Source organism: Numenius arquata, chromosome 8 (genome assembly GCF_964106895.1).
Source record: "Numenius arquata chromosome 8, bNumArq3.hap1.1, whole genome shotgun sequence".
NCBI classification, from domain to species: domain Eukaryota; kingdom Metazoa; phylum Chordata; class Aves; order Charadriiformes; family Scolopacidae; genus Numenius; species Numenius arquata.
Genome location: NC_133583.1, coordinates 49,639,844 through 49,661,080, shown reverse-complemented (window position 1 = coordinate 49,661,080; position 21,237 = coordinate 49,639,844). Strand labels below are relative to the sequence as shown.

Here is a 21,237-nt window from a genome sequence, read left to right as displayed (position 1 = left end):
CGCATCCCCACCATGCCAAGGGTGGGTTGGCTTCTCTTTGCCCTGCAGTCAGGGCAGACGGGAACAGCCAGCACCAATTTGTCACAGTTAAATTTTGTCAAACCAGTCCCACTTCCTTCTCCATCCGGCTACTGGGCTTTGCTGTCAGAGAGGCAAAAAGCAGAAAATCCTTGGTTTGAGCAGGGCTGATGCTGCTGCCTCAGACCCTGTTCCCAGCCAGCAGCGGAGGAGGTGCAGAGGCTGTGGCACACGTCAGGCTGCCTGTGAGGGCTGGTCCCCATCACTGTTTCACCCCCTCAGTGATGGGGCAGAGAGGCCCCAGCTGCAGTTGACACGAAAGAGCTCTGGAGACCAGAATGGGGAATCAAAATGGTATTGACAGGGTTGAAACACCTTCTGGGGAAAAAAGGCTCTTGCCCAGGAGGGCAAATGCAAATGCCCCTGCCTTTGCCTGGGATACCGGGCTCCAGAGGAGCAGCCCTTGCAGCCCATGGACCACAGAAGATGGCTAGACAGTCAGCTGGGTGGCACGCGTAGGGCTTAGGAAGCTGAAGTCAACAGGAATGAAGCCCACCCACTGTCAATATAACAAACACAGCAGTGCAGGATGAGGGACGGCAGCCTGGGGCAGGAGCTCCCACGGGAGGGTGAGCACAGAGCCCAGGCAATCCTTGAGGGACCAGCACATGAGAATCGCCCCAGCAGCAGGCGTTCAAGCAGGCTGGTCAAGCATGATGGTCCCTTTGCAAGACGTGGGGAGTTACCCGATGGCCGGGTGCTGCACTGGGCAGGCGCTGGCTGGACATGGTGGGAAGGGTGTGGACCTGCACAGCCCTGTGGGGACCAGATGGAGGAGTGGGGCCATCCTGAGGGGAAGCTACAGGAACAGTTTTCAAGCATGCAGGAGGCAGCTACGCAGAGGAAGGATTCAGTCTGTTCACTATATCCCTTGGGGACAGGACAAAGTCTCCAATTGCAGCAGGGGCAGATCCCAGATGGATATTAAGAAAACCCATCCCCATGGCATAATGAGATCTGGGGTCTGTCAGGGGGTGCTGGGGCATCCCCGGGGATCATCAGAGGACCCCAGCAGTGACAGGATCCTGAGGAGTGCCCACCATAGCAGCAGACCATTGGGGCCCTGCGCCTTGTTCCTCGGTGCCATCAGGGTGGCTGAGTTGGGTCCCCACCTCCCCTCCTCTGGACCTGGCTCCCTGTTGCACTACATTTATTGTCCATAAGGCAGAGCTAACACCTCTGAAGGGTTATGGAAGAGCAGGAGGCTGTGCACAGCCAACACTGTCCCTTGTCCCGGGGTGGTCCCGTCCCACACTGGCAGCCCAGCTGGCACCACGTCAGGCCCAGAGCACGCTGAGAGCTGCAGGGCAGGCAGCTGCTGAGTTGATCCTTCCGCTCTTGCCCCAAAGCTTGGCCATTTGTGTCCGTGGGCTCAGGCAGCAGCACCCTCTCCTGTCCACTCTGCTGCAGACACCCTGGTACTGCTTGTCCTTGGGGACCATCCCAGCTTGTCCCCCCAGCAGCGTGGGGCTGTGTCTGTGGCCGGTGGTATGTCAATGTGACCATCACACACTGGGTGGGCAGCCAGCGAGGGGACAGCACAGTCTTGCTGCAGCAGAGGCACTCTCGGGAAGGGACACTGGCATTTGGCCATTTGGTTCCAGAGGTGGGCGGGCAGCCCCTCGTCCCCACAGCACTGTAGCACCAGGCTGGGGCCAGCATTGCCCTTCTGCGTGGTGCCAGCTCGGCCTCATGCCTCCTCGGCGGTGGCATCAATCCCCGCATAGGTGAAGTTCTCGAACAGGGCCATGTTCACGTAGGCCTGTGGGAGACGTCCAGTCAGGAGCCAGTTGTGCCAGTGTCCCCATCTACCTCCCATCCCCTCTGGCACACTCGTGGGCACTGTGCCCTGGGGGGAGGTGATAGAGTTCCCAACACCCAATAAGTAATGCTGGGGTTAACCCCACACATAGTGGGGGTCACACAGGTTCTTCTGCTGGATGTTCCCCCCTGAGCCCAAGGGATGCTCCAGCACTCAGAGAAGCCCTGCGCAGGGCGGGCATCCCTCCCACTGAGCCTCCGCCACTCACCTTCCTGGCCTCCAGCATGCGGATGAGCTGCATGGAGATCTGGGAGAAGGGTGGGCGCTCGTAGGGGCGGTCGCGCCAGCACTGTCGCATCAGCTCGTACCTGGGGGCAGAGAGCCAGCAGTGACTCAGTATGCACGGGGGGAGAAGGGATAGAAAAGCTGTTTGTGGGAGATGGAGGGAAGCAGGCAGGAAACTAAAGCCCAGGAAGGGTTTTTGGGGTGTGGGACCTCAGCTCATCCCTCAGCCACAGCGTAGAAGGGAACCAGGAAGGAGCTACCGCAAGCCAGTGGGAGCCCTGTGGGGCAGTGGGGTCAGGGGGACGTGGGTGCTGCTATCAGCCGGGGCTCTCTGCCCACTTACACCTCATCATCACAGTTGCGTGGCTTCTCCATGCGGTAGCCCTGGGGCAGCTTCTCGTAGAGCTCAGCGCATGTCATCCCGCAGTATGGTGTCCCCCCTGCAGCCAGAGACACACAGCTGGCTGCAGCAGGAACAGTCCCCAGGGTATCCCCTCTGGTGCTGCAGGAGGACCAGACCTGCAGATACCCGAGTGGAGGCAGGGGACACAGAAAAGTCTTACCCAAGCTGACGATCTCCCAGAGCAGGACGCCAAAAGACCACCTGAAAGAGCAGGAGCCGAGGCTGTGATGGAGCCCCCAGCCATGCCCAGCTCATGGGCACCAGGCAAAGCTCAGGGTGGAGCGAGAAGCCAGGGCTTGGAATGAGCTGGCAGCTCCCCAGGGAGATGCATCAGCATCACCTCCTGCTTTTGCAGCAGCCAGAGCAAAAGCATTGCTGCACTGACCACCCCAGAGAGGGATGGAGGCAGCCACCACCATGCCCCAGCCTCAGTACCCTTGCTTGCAGGACTTACACATCACTCTTGGTGGTGTACACACTGTAGTTCAGGGACTCGATGGCCATCCAGCGAACTGGCAAGCGGCCCTGCAGAAATGGAGAATGACCATCAGGGGAGGGAAGATGCCCCACAGATGGAGGGCAGCTGTGACCCAGCCAGTCCCACCATGGTGGGTTGTTCCCGCCGACAGCGGGGGTCCTGCCCACCACATCAGTGCAGGCCCCATGGAGATGCACTGATCCTGCCTCACCATTGTCTTCTTCACATAGACCTCCTCCCCTCTGGAGAGGCCAAAGTCTGCAATCTTGGAGGCCAGATTTTCTCCTACCAGGATATTCCTGGCTGCCAAGTCCCTGTGAATGAACTGAAAGGGGCCAGCAGTCAGCAGCAGCCACATGCTCCTTCCTGCTGGCCCCAGGGGACTTGTGCTCTGATGGGGAGTCCCCGGGCCCCAGGGGAAGGATGGTCTGAGGGGCTTGCTGGGGATGTACCTGCTTCTCACTCAGGTACTGCATCCCCTTGGCAACATCTGAAGCAAACTGGAGAAGCTGCTGGGAGGTGAGGGTGGAGGCGGTGCCATGCTCCTTGGCAAAGGCCGGGTCCGTCTCCAAGACCCGGCTTTTGCGAAGGAAGTCAAGGAGGTTTCCATAGGGAGCATACTCAATAGCGATATACAGGTAGCCTGGGGGGCAGGAGGAGGTTGGGCTTGCAGGGCTTTCCCCAGCAAAGAGGAACACACAGCCAGGCAGGGGCTGTGGGGCTGGGGAGAGGGGAGAGGGAGACGGTCCTCACCCTTGTTCTCACAGGCACCCAGCAAGTTGATGATGTTGGGGTGATGGCCCAGTTTGCACAGCACCTCCAGCTCCCCAGCAAAGTCCCTATGGTCATTCTCTGAAGCAAACTCTGAAAACAAAGAAGGGATGGACACCTCAGTCTTACAACAAGGGCCCTTCCTCTGCTCCTCTGCTGATGGCTCCTGCCCCTCCTCAGCCTCGAGCATGGGCCAGAATGCAGCTGCAAAGAAGCAGCTACATCCCCCAGCCCGCCCTGCCCACCTCCCCCCATGCTCACCTTTCAACATCTTGATGGCTGCATTCATTTTCAGGCCATCCTTTTTGATCATAGCCCTGATGACCTGCCCAAAGTTGCCCTCCCCAATCATGTCCTCAAACTTGATATCTTCCCACTCCAGGATGGGGTAGCTGAGGGGCTCAGGCTGTGGCTTGGGCCGGCGTGTCAGGGTGAGGGTCCCTGAGTTGAACTGCAGGATGGTCTCTTCCCCCTAGCAGATGAGAATGGATGAGGTTAGAGGCACCGGACACCCTTCTGCCCACGTGGCAGTCCCAGCAGGGCAGGGTCGTGGGCAAGGGTGGGCTCCGCACCCTCTCTGTGTGGAAGTGAGGTCTGGCTGCATCCGGACTGGAGGCTATGGAGCGTGACTTGGATCGGGCTGGGACGTGGGGAGCTGGGGACACAGTCCTGGTGGGGCAGGCGGCACTCACCGAGCCAGACTGGTACGTAAAGGTGCGGCGCCGGTGGAAAAAATTCTTCTTGATGAGGAAAAGCGCCAGGAGGGCAAAGAGGATGGTGAGGCAGGTGACAGACACAGAGCCAACGATGGCCAAGAGCAGCTGCTGGTCTATTCCTCCTTGCTCGGTGCTCTGGCTGCCCAGGCTGGGTGGCACGCTCAGCGCTCCTGCCAAAAGGAGGGATGGAGGGTCATTGTCCATGGGCGAGCCTTGCCCAGGCTGCACAGGTGGCCAAGCACTGATAGCAGCCCCCTCCCAGCACCCTGGGACACCACAAAGACATCACAACCACATCCCAAGCTCCCGGTGCCATGATGGCACAGGGGTGAGGGTGTCACTGCCCAGACCCTGACACCAAACTCGCCAGTTTCTGGACTTCCAACCAGCTCTGGGCCCAGCCACCAGCTCCTCTGGTGCCAGCTCTGCCCTGCTCCTTTAGCCCCTCGTGCACTGTGTCACCCGCTGGCCAAGGCAGAGCAACTCTGTCGATGCTGTGCTGTCATCATGCCACCCCTGCCCCATCAGGACTAGGAGGAACAGGATTTCTGAAGACAGCCCAAGTGTTTTGGGCATGGGCTGCTGCTTCAGAGCCACTCTCTGAGGTTATCACGAGCACCTCCGTCACGCTTTGCTGACCCAGATGCTGAGCCCAAGCTCCAGCAGAGCTGTGAGGCCATGCCTGCTGGGACACCCCTCTCACCGTCCCCCAGGGTCTTGGCTTTCACAGGCTGGCTCCATTCCCCCGGGACATGGGAGTTGGCTCGGACACGAAACTGGTAGCTGGTGCTGGCATTGAGGCCACTGACGATCTTGGTGGTCTCGGCGCCGCTGTCGGTATCGATCCACTGGGGCTCACTGGTGCCCCCCACCTGCTGCAGCTCCACGATGTACTTGGTGATGCCACCATTGGGGTATTCGGGGACCTGCCAGGAGAGTCTGACGGCGGTGTCAGACACGGACTCGGCCGAGAGTGACCGTGGGGAGGAGGGCCCTGGGACAAGGAGAAGAGAGCGTCAGCCCAGGACAGGGTTCCTGACGCTGCAGGGGCTGAGCGCTGGTGTGAGGACTGGACCCCATGGATGAAAACGGCAACCAAAGCTGTGCCAGATTTGAAGGACCTCCAGGGACCCCCAGCCCATGCTTAGGTGGAGGCAGGAGGAGGTGCACATGGACCCTGGGGCTGGGAATGGCTCTCTGGGTACAACAATGGGGCAGGACTACACCCACAAACACTCCCAGCCTCAGAGACTGTCAAGCTAGATGTCTTTGTATTGACTGCTTTTGGGATATTCTTTTTCTTCAACCTTTCCTCACACACAGCAGGTTTTAAGTATCTTTTCATTCACACCACCTCCTCTGAGCCTTCTCACACCCCTAAACCCCAATCCCCAAATCACACAAAGCTCTTAAAAGCAGAGAGCGGAGAAACCTTCACATCCTCCAAGCCTGATGCCCACCAGCCCTCCGAATGTGCAGTGGCCAGCACCAAGCCACACTGAAGGCCTCATGCACTCCTTCCCCCTTGGCTGCCAGAAAGGTTGGTCAGGCTGATGGTCTACCTCCCCACAGTCTCCAAGCCCTAGTGACCATCCAGCAAAATTACCAGGCAGCGGGGTTAAAGGAAACCAAAGGGAAATGATTTTCTCACTCAATGTGTAATTGTTTCGTGGAACTTATTGCTACAGGATTTTGTAAAGGCTGCAAGTATAGACAGGCCCATCAGAGCTCGGGCAAGGGTGTGGAGGACAGATCTGTTTGTGAGCATCACTTGTGGTGGCCTGGATGTCATGTTCAGCTTAGGATGTTTCTCAGCTGTTTGGTGCTGGAGTCTGCGGGGTCTAGCAGGAAAAGGAGGACCCATTTTCCCTCAAGCAGCTGTTCATGCTCTATCAGAGATGGGATACAGGAGCACCCAGACCTGGGGATAGTCGCTGTTACAATTATAACAGATTTATCATTGTAATTCCCTGTAATAATTCCCTGTGTTCTGCTGGACCCACCTTTGCTGTTGATCATGACCTTGTAGAGGTCAGAGGGGGGCCCCAGGCTGGCGCAGTGGTACACCAGCACCTCCAGCCCATACTCCTTGTTGAACTCCAGGTCCCCGATGCGGGCAGAGAGCACGGAGATGGATGTGATATTTTTCTCACAGACTAGCCGCCTTGCGGAGTCAAAGAGATGGACGATGAATCCATGTGCTGGCTCATGGTTACTTGGCAATTTCCAGTTGACGTGAAGTGTGTTTTTCTCCTCTATGGACCAACCTTCGATCACAGGCTTAACTGTGGGCTCTGCAAACAAAAGACAACAAAACCTCACGGCACATCAGCACCAGTGCTTTGCGGACCCCATGCAGGGTTAGGGTCAGGGTCAGGGCAGAGTCAGGGTCAGGGTCAGGTAGATGGAGGCTCACCAAGGCACTCTGTCACCATGACGGCCTCGGGCCCCTTGCTGCCCTCTCCACCATCCCCTGGCCGGCTCAGCTGCACCTTGACGATGTAGGCGGTCACCGGCCGGAGGTTCATGAGGGTGATGTTCTCACTGTTGTCGACTGTTGGCCAATAAGACATGTCAAAGCTATGCCTATGAACCACAGTCTGCCCTGCCACTGGCATCCTCCTTGGCATCACCATGGTCCTGGGATGGAAACCTCTGCCCACCCTAGACCTCTACTGGCTGGGGCAGCCGTGGTCTCCTGCCCAGGTCCTATCTGTGCCCTCCACCCCCCAGCAGACACATACCCACAATGGATGACCACGCTGAGGTATCATCCTTGGGCTTGTAGAGCAGCTTGATGGAGGTGATGGGTCCATCACCAGAGAAGCAATCCACGGGTGACACCACGAGCTGGCGGCTCTGCTTGGCCAGCAGCCGAGGCGGGTTCAGGGGCGCAGGTGGCACTTGGGGGGAAAGAGGAAATGACACCAGTGGGACTGGGAGCAAGGAGGAGAAGAGTGTGGGTACATCCTCCACCTCTTGGCTCCTTCCAGATTTGTCAGGGAAGTCTTTTATCACCACCCAAACCTGTCTGCTGGCACTGCAGCACATCATGGGTGGCACCCAGTCCAGTACTGGGGGTTTGGCATTGCCACACTGTGCTGTCAGCCTCCCCCAGAAACCCCAGCTCATCCCACTCATGCCCCTTCCTCACCTCGGATGTTGACCTTGACTTTCCGGCTGTCCTGGCCCCCAGTTGTGGAGACTCGGCACTCCCAGAGCCCTGTATCTTCCTTTGTCAGGTGCCGCACCTGAAACTCGCAGGTGATCTTGCCCAGCTCGATGATGGCTTTGATGAGCTGAGGGCACAGAGGGTGCCTTCAGCCCCCTGCCTCAGCCCCCCAGCTCCCCATGCTGGCCTGAAGCTGCCTGGCAGAGTGGCCGGGGGACAGGTGCTTTTGGGGGAGCTGGCAACATGGGGATGGTGGTGGGCCAAGGGCACGGGGGCAGTACCTTGAGCACAGTGCCATCAGCCTTGCGCAGCTCCACGCTGTCACTGGTGGGCAGTGGGTTGCCAGTGGCCACGCAGCTGACAACAGGCTCTGAGCCCAGGTTGAACTCCAGCTCCGAGGCCAGCTGGATGATCTGGGGGAACCGGTCTGGCACACAGAAATCAGCATTAGGGCTGGCTCCACTCCTCCTCGGGCACAAGAGAGGCTGGCACCTTTCCCTGCTCCTGGCTGCAGCCAGGGAGCCAGTGCCAGATGGTATGGTCCAGCCCTGATCCCCACCCCGCGTGCCGGGCTCAGTGATGCTCTCAGCATGGCTAATCCCAGGGGGCCAGACTAGATGCTCTCCTTCACAGAATCACAGAATGATATGGAGTTGGAAGGGACCTCTGGAGATCATCTAGTCCAACCCCCCTGCCAAAGCAGGTCCACCTAGAGCAGGTTGCACAAGAACATGTCCAGGCGGGTTTTGAATGCCTCCAGTGACGGAGACCCTTGCAGCACTCTGTTTTCCATAAGGTTGGGCGATATTTCTGCAGGCAAGGGGGGCTTCTGAGCCAGCTGGCAAGGCTGGCAGCCAATGCCCCCCCCTGTCACTGGTGAGGAAGGAGCTGGAGCCCACCCAAGGGTGGGGGGACAGAGACCCACCCACAGCCCCGTGCCAGCCTCACCTGACTTCTCACAGTGCTGCCCGTGCCAGCCCGCCGGGCAGACACAGCCACTGAAGCGGTTACAGCTGCCTCCGTTTTGGCAGGCGCACCCCAGGGCGCAGTCAGGGCCGTAGTATCCTGGGGGACAGGCTGTGGGAAGAGGAGAGCCCACTGCTACCCCTGGCCATGGTGCAGGACCACAGAGACAGAGACAGTGGGCAGCCTGTGCAGGCAGCAGCACTGCTCAGCCTGTACCAACTCTCAGGCCAGGAGAGGTTTTTAAGGGCCCCAGATGAAGGCCAGGCTGGATGGGTGAGCTGATGGACGCCCACATCCCCCTACCTTGGCTGCAGCGGGAGCCTCTCCATCCTGAGGCGCAGGAGCAGCCGTAGGGGTCCGGCAGGCAGAAGCTCAGCCCCTTGCAGCCCTGGGCTCTCTGGCACGTCTCCTGGCAGTTGCGGCCAAACTGACCTTCCCGGCAGGCTGGAAAAACAAGCGTGGTCTGCTCTCACCCTTCATTCATCCATGCACGTGCACGGCAGGCACCGGCTCGGGTATCTTAAGCCCCATGTTGCCGCCCCGAGCAGGCATGGAGCCATGTACTGCTCAGAAGGTGGATGATCCAGCCCTGCCCTAGAAGTAGGGGAGGCACTTAGGAGTTTCTGACCACGGTGCCCAGGTCTGGGAGTGCAGCAGGGCACCCACGTACAGCTCCCGCTGCTGGGCGGGCACCTACCTCGCTCGCAGCGGGTGCCCATGAACCCAGGAGGGCAGACGCATTCACCAACATGGTCATGGCAGATGCCACCATTCAGACAGTCAGGACAGTCCTTCTCACAGGATGGTCCCCATTTCTTCGCGGGGCAGGCTGTGGAGAGAGAGGCAGGGGCGCAGGGTGGCACCAGGCTGGAGAGCAGGGTATGGCCACCTGTCCCCACATCCCATGGAGCCACGGCCCTGCTCACCTCTCACGATCAGGCGATAGAAGGCACTCCACAGAGGGCTATCCCCCATGAATGTGGCACTGTAGATGCCATTTTCACTCACGCTAACGTTGGGGAGCGTCAGGGTGACAAGGTCGCCCCGCACCTCGCCCCGGTCCGTGGTCTGGTAGTAGGTACCTGCAAGGGTGCAGAAGGTCACCTGGGGCCCTGCCACCCCCCCGGGCCATAACCAGGCACTGGCTGGGAGCAACCCCAGCCCCATGCCTGCTCTTGGGGCCACTTGCCATTTCTTTTCCACATAACATCCGTCTCTTTCCTCTTGATGACCCTGGCAGAAAAGGTGGCTGGCTCGGCGATATTCACAGACTGCGTGGCCTTCACTGGGAAGAGGTGGGCTGTGGAGGAGGAGGAGGAGGAGCAGGCTGAGCAGCAGTCACTCCCCAGGGCACTCACACCCAAGGGCAGTGCCAGCACCCCTAGATCAGCCACCCCAAAACAAAGCCCACCACACTTTTTTGCTGGGACAACATGACACGCCTCCTCATCTGCCCCATGGAACCAGCTGGGACCTCCTCAAGCCTCTGCAGGTACAGGCACTCCCATCCTGGCCCCTCCAGCCCCCACAGGCACACATCAAGGAGTGGGACAGGGCACCCTTCTGGCCAGCCCACCAGCCCCAGCCCAGCATGGGATGATGGTGGCCATAGCCTGGGGATGTGACAAATCTTTCCCATAGCTGGGACGCATCTGCATGGTGCACCCTGCTTGCTGCCAGTCTGGGAGGTGCAGAGTGGCTGCACACCACCATACAGGACCAGTGGCCCTATCATGGCTGTTTTCCTGATTTCCCAGTTGCTGGGGCATGCAGCAGCAGCAACAAACTCAGAGTATCAATGTGAGTCAGCCAGAGCCCAGCTTTGAGCACAAACGGGGCTATAAATATATTGAGTCCTGGGAAACCAAGCCCTGGGCGTGCCAGGACAGACATAAAAGAGGGCACAGGAGAGCCTGCCAGCACACCAGCTCGCACACACTAAAAGCAGCCACACCGGGTCGGAGCTAAGGCACATCAAGCCCCAGGTCCTGCCCTGGCAAGGCCGGAGGCCGGGAGGAAGCAGCACATGCCGCAGACACCCGGGGAAGGGCACCGCGGGTCACACGTCCCAGTAATTCCCCAGAATTGCCTCCCCACCTGTCCCTTCAGTTGGGATCTTTCTACCACAGACTTTGCAGTCCCTTGTAAAGGGCACACAGATGTGGCCCCTGCCCATGCCTGCTTGTTCAGCTGTTTGTAATCACAACCAGTGCACGGGTCCCCGCAGAGACCCCGTGCCATGCCAGTGGGTACTTCTCCGCTTGACAGGAACCACAAACTAACTCCTATTCTTGCTCCCTTTCTTTTAGTCAGTAATTTACCTGTGCAAAGACTTCCCCTGCCCCCCCGGATGCAGAGTTGCTCCCAAAGAACCTTTGAAAGGGAATTTGCCCACTTTTCTCCAGGGACCTGAGCAGACCGTGTCAACTGGGTCATCCACAGCACCCCCACCGCTGCCACCCCAGAGACCCACCCACTACAAACTCACACTGCCTCCTTCTCAGGGACCACATAACCACAAATTCTGCTCTTTATTATGGTTTCTACTAGTTTGCCCGGTTCTGATTTGGGTTTACAGGCCTATAACTCCCTATTCAGAAAGCTTTTAGGAAAGGCTGGTGTCCCACCAGCAGCCCTCTGCTCCTGCCCCACAGGCAGTGGCACAGCCCTGCTCACGGCAAGCCTGGTCTGGCAACACCACCTGGCTCCATTCAGCCATTTATCGCTTGTCTCCTGCTATCAGCGCTGGCATTTGAGACAGATACCCCAGAAAGCTTCCCCAACTTCTTTATTGTGCACACGGATGCAAAAATAAAAGGATTTGGGGCTTTCTGCAATTGTTTTTCTGGATGTCTTCCTGCTCTGGATATTGTAAAAATAGTTTAATCCCGGATTTAAACATTTCTGAAATTGCTCCTCAGGATCTCTTTGGTCTGCTTTACTTTGTTTTTACAGCAAAACTTCCAAAGTTTATCGTCCCTCCTATGTTCTTCATGCATGACCTTTTGGGAGATGCCAGCTTTCCTCTGACAGCATTCCCCACCCACTGCTTCATCACCCTGGCCTGTTTTGGTGCACTCTCAGACTTAACAGGAGAGACGATATGCGCCAAGCCTCCTCGGCGGGTTCTGTACACAGCCCTCCTCCTCCTGTGAATATGTAAGTTTTTTGCTTAGTTTTTCCTTTATTTTTTTTACTTCTCCTTCTCTAAATTAAACAGAGTAACAGCAACTTGTTTGGCACTTGGAAAAAAGCCACTTTTTTGGCACCTGTAACTCCTGCAGTGGCTTGAACCCAGACACTGACCAGCTCCTCTATAGCGTTATTTTGGCTTATATGGGAGCAGGAGACAAGAGCCCAGTGCTGCCCTTGGCTGCGGTATGCCCTGGCAGTGCCTCTCGGCAAGACCCCACCACCCGAGCGGTGACGCACTGCTGCGGCATGGTGCCCGCCAAGCACCCAAGGAGGCTGCTGGACATGCGCCCTGACACTACCTCCTCCCCAGGAGCCTGTAGTGGGGGCACGAGGCTGGCACAGCTCCGTTGGGCTGCCCCCTGCCCTGGTTAATGATTTCCAGACACCACCACCTCCTCCAAGGGCACCCAGCTTCCTCTTGGACCTTGCCCTGCTCCTGGGCACCGTTCCCAGCCCAGCCAGCTGCCCGCACTGCTGCCCGCACATCTCCACAGGGCTCAGCCACACTCCTCCAGCTGAACATCCCTCCCCTCTCCACCCCACCGATGTTGGTGGAACCCAAATCTAGCTCGTGGGTCATCCCTGTCCTTCTGCCATGCCAGCTGGCACTGGGATTGCAAATCACAGGGCAGGTAGCTCTTATGTGGACCCAGCCAGCAGTTGGGGGGCTGCCCGCCACTCCCCCCCAGCCACTCACCATTGTGGCTGTTGTGCACGTAGAGCACCTGGGCCTGCTCGGTCGGGGTGCGCCCCAGGCAGTAGAGGATCCCCACTAGGTCAGCCATGGAGAAGCCCCTGGCCTGGACATGGTTGCTGCGGTTGCGATAGTTTTGGAAGCCCATCTTGGGGTGTGTCATCACAATCTTGTTCTCCCGCTCGATCTGCAGGTAGCTCACGTCGCGCTCCCCCATGACGCAGGAGAGGAAGAAGTCAGAGTGGGACAGGCTCTGCACGTTGGCGATCAGGGTGATGTCCAGGATGGCCCCTGGGGCAGGGGAGCACAAAGGCACATCGCGACTGGGCAAGGGCACAGCCATCCCAGCCCTGCCTCAAGGCCAGACCCCGTCACCCAGATGCCACCCCCCTTTCCAGGACATTTTTGCCACCTCCAGCCCAGAATGCACAACCAGGTTAGGTGCAGACCCATCAGGATGACACGGTGGGCATTTCCACTCTCCTTTTGGACATTCCCACAGGCTCAGCCCCCCACCATGAGCCAAGCATGCAGCACGACAGGGATCTCAGGGCCCCTCTCCTCCCATAAGCTGCCCGCGCCCCAGCCTCTGGGGCTGGGGAGATGCAGGCAGGGGAGGGCACTGCTGGCCTCTGAGGTCTCCAAATGGCCGATCACAAAGGGATGATTCCTCCCTCCAAACCTGGCTCTGATGGCACCACTGAGCTCCCACAGCTGCCTTGTCCCACCAAGACTCCCTGGGGCAGGGGCTGCTGCTCGGGGGAAGAGGGAAAAAGGTGATTTACCTGCCAGCCATGGGAGGAAAAGCAGAAGATAAACCTGGAGTCCCATGTCCTTGGACTGTATCCTGAATCTGGCAGAGGTCAGAAGATCCACGGCATGTCCCAGCCACAGGGGTCAGAGCCAGAGGCCACGGCTGCCTAGGGGCTCCACGTGAGCAGTGGCTCAGGACCCCTGCTCCCTGCCCATGCCCTCCATCTTGCCTCCGTCTTGCTGTTCACCGTCCAGGGCAGCTGGGATCGCCTCCTCTGGTGCATAGCCTGGGCACAACGAGGAAGATGCCCCCGTCCCCGCTTGCTCGGTGGCCACCCGGTTGCTCAGGGCTTGGTGGCAAAGATGCTACTGAGGTCCCCTGCCCAGTGGCAGCTCTCCCGGGGAACAGGCACCCACCCCTCTAGGGCTAGGGCTGCATGCTCAGGGGTCCCCAAGCCATGCTGAGCCTCCAGCCCAGCCAGGAGGTGTCCTGACCCTCCTCCTTGCCCTCTGTGCAGAGGGTCTCATGCCCCAGCCCGCTGGGGCGGCAGCATCCCTGTCCCCTTGGCGCAGCCCCGTGGCTGATGGCTGTGGGAAGGGCTCTCTGGAGCAGGGAAAGGAAAGGGGCCAAGGGGCTGTGGCTGGCGGCGGCGGCGGAGCCAAATCCTGTTTCCCATGCGGCGTTTCCTGCTCTCCACCCATTGTTCGGAGACGGCCCTGACTCCAGGAGCCGGAGGGAGCTGCCCTGCACAGGCTCTCCCCAGCGAGTAGCGTGCGGCGATGCTGAGGCCATACACACCTCGTGACACCTTGGCCTCCTGCCGCCACGAGCCAGGGTGCCGAGGCACAGCCCCACCCGGGCTCCATGTTATGCCAGGGCCCGACTCAGGCCTGCAGTGGCCCGTCGTGGGGCTGTTGACCGGGTTGAACGGGGCTGAGCGGGCGCACAGGCAGGGTGACAAAAAAACCTGCACAGGAAGGTGGCCACTGCTGGGGGAGAAAACCTTCCACACCACAGCAAACATGTCTGGGAGGAAGTGGAAAGCAGCAGAAAGCCTGGCTTTCCCCAGGCATTTTGCCACGCATAGCGCTGGCACAGGCACGGCACGGCATGGCCCCGCTGCCCGCCCAGCCCCAGCGGGTCCCACACTCAGCCCTCCTGCGAGGCTGTCCCGGCCTCCAGGCGGGGGTCCGGGCTCTTCACCTGGCAAATGAAAGGCATTTCCCAGGAAGTCACCATAGGCTTCACCTGCCAGACCTCACACTGCTTCACAAATGGAACTGTTCCCACGTGAAAGCCAGGGCTGCCGGGGAGCGAGCCTCATGTTTTGGTGTGTCCCGAGCCCATGCCGTATCCGGCCAAAAAGCTAAAGCACACATGGAGAGGAAGGGGAAATCCATTCATCGCTTCCGACTATTTAGAGCGCGTTCTCCATGGCCGCGCAGTGCCCACGGCGTGCTGAGGGAGGGATGGCAGCGGACAGGGGCTCCCCCAGTGCAACCACCCGGCCACCCTGTGACAGGAGGGATGGAGGGGATCCGAAAAAAGATGGACACCAGATGCAGCTGCCCTCGTTTGCCCAGAAAACTGAGCACAGTTCTTCGCCGTGCATAGGCAAGGGGCTCTGCTTTTGAGAGACCCCTGGGGCACTTGAGGCACTACCACAATGTCAATGTGCAGCATGAACGTGCAGGGGCTGGGCAACTGCGGCTGGTCCCTCCTGCCATTGGTGCCCTCCTGGACAACCCCACATCCCCATTTCTGTGGCCAACCCCAAGCTCATTTGCAAGCATGTTAGGTCAGGAACTCACCTGTACGGTCAGTACAGATTCAGGAAGGGGATAGATACATAAATAGATAAATAAATGGCTTCTTCCCCCAGTTCAGTGTCTGTAGAGGCCAGTTATGCTCAGAACTGTAATTGCCATTATGCCACTGCTGCACCTGGGGAAGCAACTTGTTCTGTGCTCCCCCGGCAGCACACGGAGCCGTGAGTTATGATGTGCTCTGTGCATCCTCTGACACAAGGATCTGTTTGAGGACAGGGTTATTTACACACAACAAACATGCTTTATGGGAGGGCTTTGCACCCGCAGGCCTTGCAGCGTGCTCCTCCAGGGAGAAGCGCACGGAGGGGAACTGTCTGAGGGGAACCGGCGCATTACCTTGCTCCTCTGGGGAATGGAAATCATTTGGGATCAGCTGTCCACACCAGGTGATGCCCAGGAGATCCCAGTGATCCATCGAAGGATCTGACCCAAACTGATTTGTCCCCTTGCATTTTTTTCTAGGAACAGCTGGATAAGAGGTGTCTATCTGTGCAGATCCCGCAGGTTGGAGGTAAGGTAGGAAACCTCTGTGGGAGGTTTTGTGGGGAGATCCAAACAAGACTCTACAGCTCCAGTTTAACCTTATGTATCTCCAGCGGAGGAACCTGGGAGCTGGGTGCAGCCAAGCCCAGCCAGAGCCTCTCGCCACACTTGCCCTCCTCTGATATGGAAAGCTCCAGCAGCCCAACCCACAGCACACTGAAAGCACCTGAATTTCTGCTGAATTCACAGACCTCAACTTTTTTGCTGAATCACGATGGACTAAAAAAATAAAGAGTGACAAAAATACCCATTTTTGTTATCATTTGCACATTCTAATGCACGGCACCGCATGCCAGAACCCATAACGCACTGATAACGTTTCCTGATAGGAAATGCAAACGCCCTGTGAATCCACCGATGGGCTGGGCTGCTGCAGCAACATTTTCTACTCCTGCTTCTCTGGCTGTTTGTTTTGTTTTGTTTTGTTTTTACGTGCACAGCGGGTCCTGGGGAGGCCCTGCAAGGTTGGGTTAAGGGCTGCTGCCGCCAGGCATCACAGCAGCCCGGTAACAGGGTGGCCAAGCAGCTCCATCCTGCCTGGTGGCATTGGCAGGGCACCTGGGGAGCAGGCAGCTGCCTTGGCATCCACCACAAGCTTACAGGATGAAGGACAGGCTTCTGGGAAGCCCTTTCCCTGAGGAAAGGGTGGGACGCGCGGCTGTGGAGGAGCCCCTTGTCTGCTGGGGGAGGGGAGGCCACCCTGTCCCGGCTGCTGCTGGGGTGGAAACTGCAGATCCACAGTGATCTTAGTTGGCAGGCGGCTTCCTGACACTGAGCAGGAGTGGGAACAGGGAGCGGGGAATGGGGAGCAGGGAAGAGCTTGGGGCTCCCTCCTGCTGCAGAGGCGAAGCCGGGAGCAGGCACGGCCAGCAACTCCCCAGCCCAGGCCGCGGCTTTGCTAGTCCTCCCTCACTCACCCACCCCAGCACCCCTGGGCATGGGAGCACGTCCCACCCAACACCCACAAGATGCTGCTTTGACAGGATTTCCCAGATTTTCACTGACTCCACTGTGGGGCTGGCAGGGAGCGCTACTGATGAGCAGCGGGTCTGTGCGGGGGGTGCTGGAGCTGGTGGGGTGCCCCCATCCTCTGGGACCTCCACAGGAGCCCTGGGTGCTGCTCAGGGAAGCCACATTTTTATTAGTGACTCCCCGATGCTGGAAAACCAACACCGCTGAGGCACTGCCAGGCCCAGGGACCTGCCCGTTTGCTGCACAGTTTAAACACCGTCCCGCCTGAATCCCAATAAGAATTTTATTTCCCTGTAGGACACTTTCCCGCTGTCTCAGCCCCAGCTTCTCCGGCCAAGGCTTGATGTGTGCCTCTACCCTGGGTGCATGGAGCCGGGATGCAGCAGTCGGCACAGTACTGGGGCCAGGCACAGGCTGCTCTCCTCGAGCATGGGCATCTCAGGGTGCACACCACAGAGGTGCCCCCCTCCTCCTCTGGGCCTCCAACATCTCCCGCTGCTCTGCTCCCACAGTACCCCACGGTCCACCAGGCAGATGCTGGCGGTCCCCATGTCACCCGTCACGGGAGGCAGCGGGTGGGAGGTGGCGGGGTGCGGTGGTTAATGTGTAACCTGCGCTGCCACCTTTCACCCGTGCCCAGCCGTCGGGAGGGAGCGGGCCACGGCGGCAGCCGGGCTGGCTCCCGGGTGCTGGTGGTCTGCGGGGACGTGCGGCCCGGCCACAGGGGCTCAGCAGAGGCCCCAGGCTGTGTGGCCGTGGCCACACCTCGCCCGGCACGGCTGGCTCTGCCGGCTTCCCAGCTTTCTCTGAGACTTGTTTTTCTGCCCGGCAGTTTCCTGGAGCCAAATGGCTCCTGCCTGCCTGCTCGGGATCTGCAGCCTCCTCTGCGCCTGGTCAGTGGTGATGGGACACCCCTGCACCCTCGACCACCAGGTAGGAGGGCCAAGGGGGCTCCGGCGTGGGCAGCAGCTGGGGGGTGGGGAGGGACACCCCACTCCCGGTCCTGCCAGCACAGCTGGGGAGGTGGCACCGCGTGCCTGCAGGGCAGCAGGCCCTGGCAGGCAGCTCCTGCTCTGCACAGCTGGAGAGATGACGAGCAGTGAAAACCCACAGGAGCAAGGGGAGTTAACGGGGAGATGTGCTGTGCCAGTGGCCACCAGCCACAGGGGTGGTTCACCCACAGCTGGAGCCTGGCTGTCCTGCTCCCAGCCCTGCAGCACCCCAGCTCCCAGCCCCACAACACCCCTGCTCTCGTCCTCGGGCTGAACACATGTTGTTCGGCCCGTTCACCAGAGCACGGCAGGGCTGGCAAAGCCTTGTCTGAGCCATGACATTTCTGACTCTGGGGGTCTCTTGGCTGCAGCCATAACACAGCTGCCCATAAGGGGTGCATGGCGAGCAGCAGTGGGGTACAACCCTGAGGGGCTCCCGGCACCTCACTCCGTTCTCCAGTGCATGGTGATGCCAGGGTCAGGGCAACCATGGGCTCAGAATTCCCAAGCGCCTGGCAAGGAGCAGGAAATATAACTAACCCATCCCACTGGGACAAGCACGGCGGGCAGCAGCTCAGCTACACTGGGCAGGAGCTGGGAGGAGGCAGGAAAAGTGGCTGTTGCGGTGGATGGCACAGGGCAGCGCTGCCCACTGAGCTCTCAGATATGCCCTCAAAAGATTTGCACTGTTTTCTCCAGCCTCCCCAAGCCCAGCCCTGGTTGAGCTTGAGACAGGACCTGTGTGGTGCCCCTGTGTCTCAGCCCCATTATAACCCGGTCCTCGGCAGCCCAGGTTTGTAAGTGCACATCTGTTCCTGTAGCAAGTAGGGAGGGCAGGGCCTGCCAGGACATTTGGGTGAACAGGAGGATGAAAGGAGAGGTGATCTTACGAGAGGTAAAGAAACGGAAAGGCTGGCTAGCTGGAAAGCAGCCAGACCTAGAAACTCAGGAATACGGACTGCAGCAAACTTCCAGCATGGCATCTCTGCCTTTGGGGCCCAAACACGGCATCGAGCAGGAGCCGGTGCCGACCCAACCAAACTCCAATTGCTGACCTGCTCGCTGGCAGCTTCAGTTTGGGCAGCTGGCCCTCTCCCACATAAAGCTCAGGTGGGAGTAACACATGCTGGGGACTGCTCCCCCAAACTAGCTTGAATTTGGTAAAATCCATCTCTGTGGGTTGATCGATCCATCCAGCATGTGCTGCTGGCCTTTCGGGACAGGGAATGGTCCCTGGTCTGTTTTGTTTACTAGCATAGCCACAGCTACACAAAGCTGCTGCCGCTCCCAGTGTATCCTCAGAAACGCGGGAGGGCTGGAGGCATGGGTACAAGGTCCCACACAGGCCATGGAGAGCAGGTCTTCCACGGGTGCCTGGTGCAGATGCCCACTGCTCTTCATCCCCACCGGCTGCCTTTCCGCCTGTCCTTACAGTGGGACGGGGTCTCACCTGCTTCCCTGTCCCGGCTGGGAGGATGCCCTTGTGTCACGCAAGAGCTCCCCAGGGGCTGGGGGTGGGGACCTGGGGGAGGAAGAGGAAGGCCTCTGCAAGCTGACCCCATATGACAGCTGCCCTGTAAGGGAGAACAGGAGGGTGACAGGCTGGTCCCTTTGCACCTGCCTCATCTGTTTGGGTTTCCTCCAGCTGTCCATGCTCCTTCTTTACTCTTTCAGTTGGCTGCTCCTGGGCTGTCCTGCTCCTCTTTCTCCATTTATCCTGGCCCACATCACACTGATAGCTCATGTGTTTTTAAAAAGTGGTTGTCTTTGCTTTTTAAACTCTGCAAGGGTAATTAATTAAGACATTTGAACTTCTGGGGAGTCTCGGTCCAGAGATCCTCCCCAGTATGGAGACGCCATCTCAGACAGCAGTTCTTTTCCCAGGGGTGGGCCGACTGCAATGGAAAGAACCTCCTGCACGCTCCAAGTTCCCTTCCAAGAAACATCACTGGTTTGGACCTCTCCTTCAACTCCTTGGTCATGCCCCGTCATGGGCCTCTTTTGATGCATTTCCCTTCCCTGCAGTCCCTCAACCTCTCTAGCAATGTCCTGCTGGCGCTGAGCCCGGCAGTCTTCTGCAACCTCAGGGCACTGCGTCTGCTGGACCTGAGCAGCTGCAGCATCACCTACCTCCACATGGATGCTTTCAAGGGCTTGGGAAACTTGCACACGCTGCTCCTAAGAAACAACAGTCTGCAAGAGCTTGAGGTCCCTTTCTTCCTGCCACTGAAGGCTCTTTTCCACCTGGACCTGCAGCAAAATGCTCTGGTCTCTGTGGACACTTGGAGCCTGCAGCTGATGGAGGCAGTCCCGCAGGTCCGTCTGGAGGGGAACCCCTGGGTCTGTGACTGCACTGCGCACCCCCTGCAGCAGTGGCTGCAGCGCAGGCAAGGTGAGTGGATGGGGACAGGTGACAGGAGAGGTGTCGGGCAGGAGGAACCCTGGGTGCAGGGGTCCCACTCCATCCTTTTGCTCCAACCCCTGGACAGGTTGTGAGATTACTTTCCAGGGACTTCTCCCACCCTGTTGAGGGACAGCGAACAGAAAGGTGATGGGTCTGTTCCTTGCTTGCAGTTACACACAATACCAAAGATTTCTAGGAATGACAGCAGGATAATTTAACCACTCTTCTGGGAAAGGGGCTGCACGTACACTTCAGCCCCTAAATTCACCTTCAGTCCCTTAAATTCATCTACATGGAGTGACCACATTTTCAAGAGCTGCTGAGCACTCGGTAGCTCCTCCTGTGGAGCTGAATCAGGCTCCAGCCCTCTGAGCTCAGCTCCCAGGCGAGAGCAGCCCTGCGACAGCGGGGTTTCCATCATTATGTATGAATTTGGCATTATCCAGTTAAAAGAAGACTGCTAATTGCAGTCACACACTTGCACAGTTCCTTGGTCAGGGAATTTTTTCTTTGGTTGTGCCTTACAATATGCTGAGGGCCAGCGAGGCTGGAGGGCAGAGCTGAGAGCTCCTTGCAATGCATCCCATCAACCCAGGAGCAGGCAAGGATCGTCTTCTCTAAACTGGGGAGGGAATGGGCGAAGACCCCCTGTCCCACCTTACCCCGTGTGTCTCCCAGCTACGCAGGTGACCTGCGCATCGCCCCCAGAGCTGCAGGGCCGGGAAGTTGCAGCTCTGGATTCTCAGGACCTGGGCTGCTGGATGAAGCAGCGGTTTCCTCGGGGCATCAGCATGACCCAGCAGACCACAGAGACCTACAGCAACAGTAAGTTTTGCAGCTACAGAGGTGTCTGTAAGGTCTAGCTCCCTCCTGTCCTCCATCACCTCAGAGGGGACCGCAGGCAGAGACCCCCTACTCTGCCCCACAGCCCCAGGGCCTCAGGCTGCCTGGCCACTACCAGTGCAGTGGCTTGGTCAGGAGAGTTGCCTCCAGTGGTGGCTTGGTGGGGAGGGTGGCCACCACCTGGAGGTGTTTGTTGGCTTTGCAACAGAAAATTTAGCATATGCCACAAAGCCACACAGAGCACAGACTCCACGGTGATGGGCACCAGTATCAGACAGCCGTCTGGCAGTATTCCCCACAGTGTTCACACACCCTTGGTAGCCAGCTCTTGATGAAGAGGATTTTATATTGCTCCTAACGAAAGCAATCCAGTGCTGGCT

The 21,237-nt window shown here is 58.8% G+C and overlaps 1 protein-coding gene across 1 annotated transcript; it reads right to left on the bottom strand.

The window, feature by feature from the left end:
• Positions 1-364: 364 nt before the first annotated feature.
• On the bottom strand, positions 365-13,558 carry TIE1 (tyrosine kinase with immunoglobulin like and EGF like domains 1). Its single transcript, XM_074151390.1, has 23 exons — positions 13,306-13,558; positions 12,524-12,811; positions 9,821-9,931; positions 9,558-9,713; positions 9,329-9,460; positions 8,935-9,075; positions 8,614-8,742; positions 7,947-8,092; positions 7,648-7,792; positions 7,238-7,396; positions 6,910-7,047; positions 6,497-6,787; positions 5,197-5,487; positions 4,350-4,663; positions 4,039-4,249; positions 3,760-3,870; positions 3,459-3,649; positions 3,218-3,331; positions 2,983-3,053; positions 2,689-2,729; positions 2,469-2,565; positions 2,109-2,208; positions 365-1,840 (listed from the first exon to the last, which is right to left on the bottom strand). Exons 1-23 carry the CDS (start codon positions 13,349-13,351, stop codon positions 1,769-1,771), a joined length of 3,495 nt encoding a protein of 1,164 aa, XP_074007491.1. The 5' UTR covers positions 13,352-13,558; the 3' UTR covers positions 365-1,768.
• Positions 13,559-21,237: the final 7,679 nt, after the last annotated feature.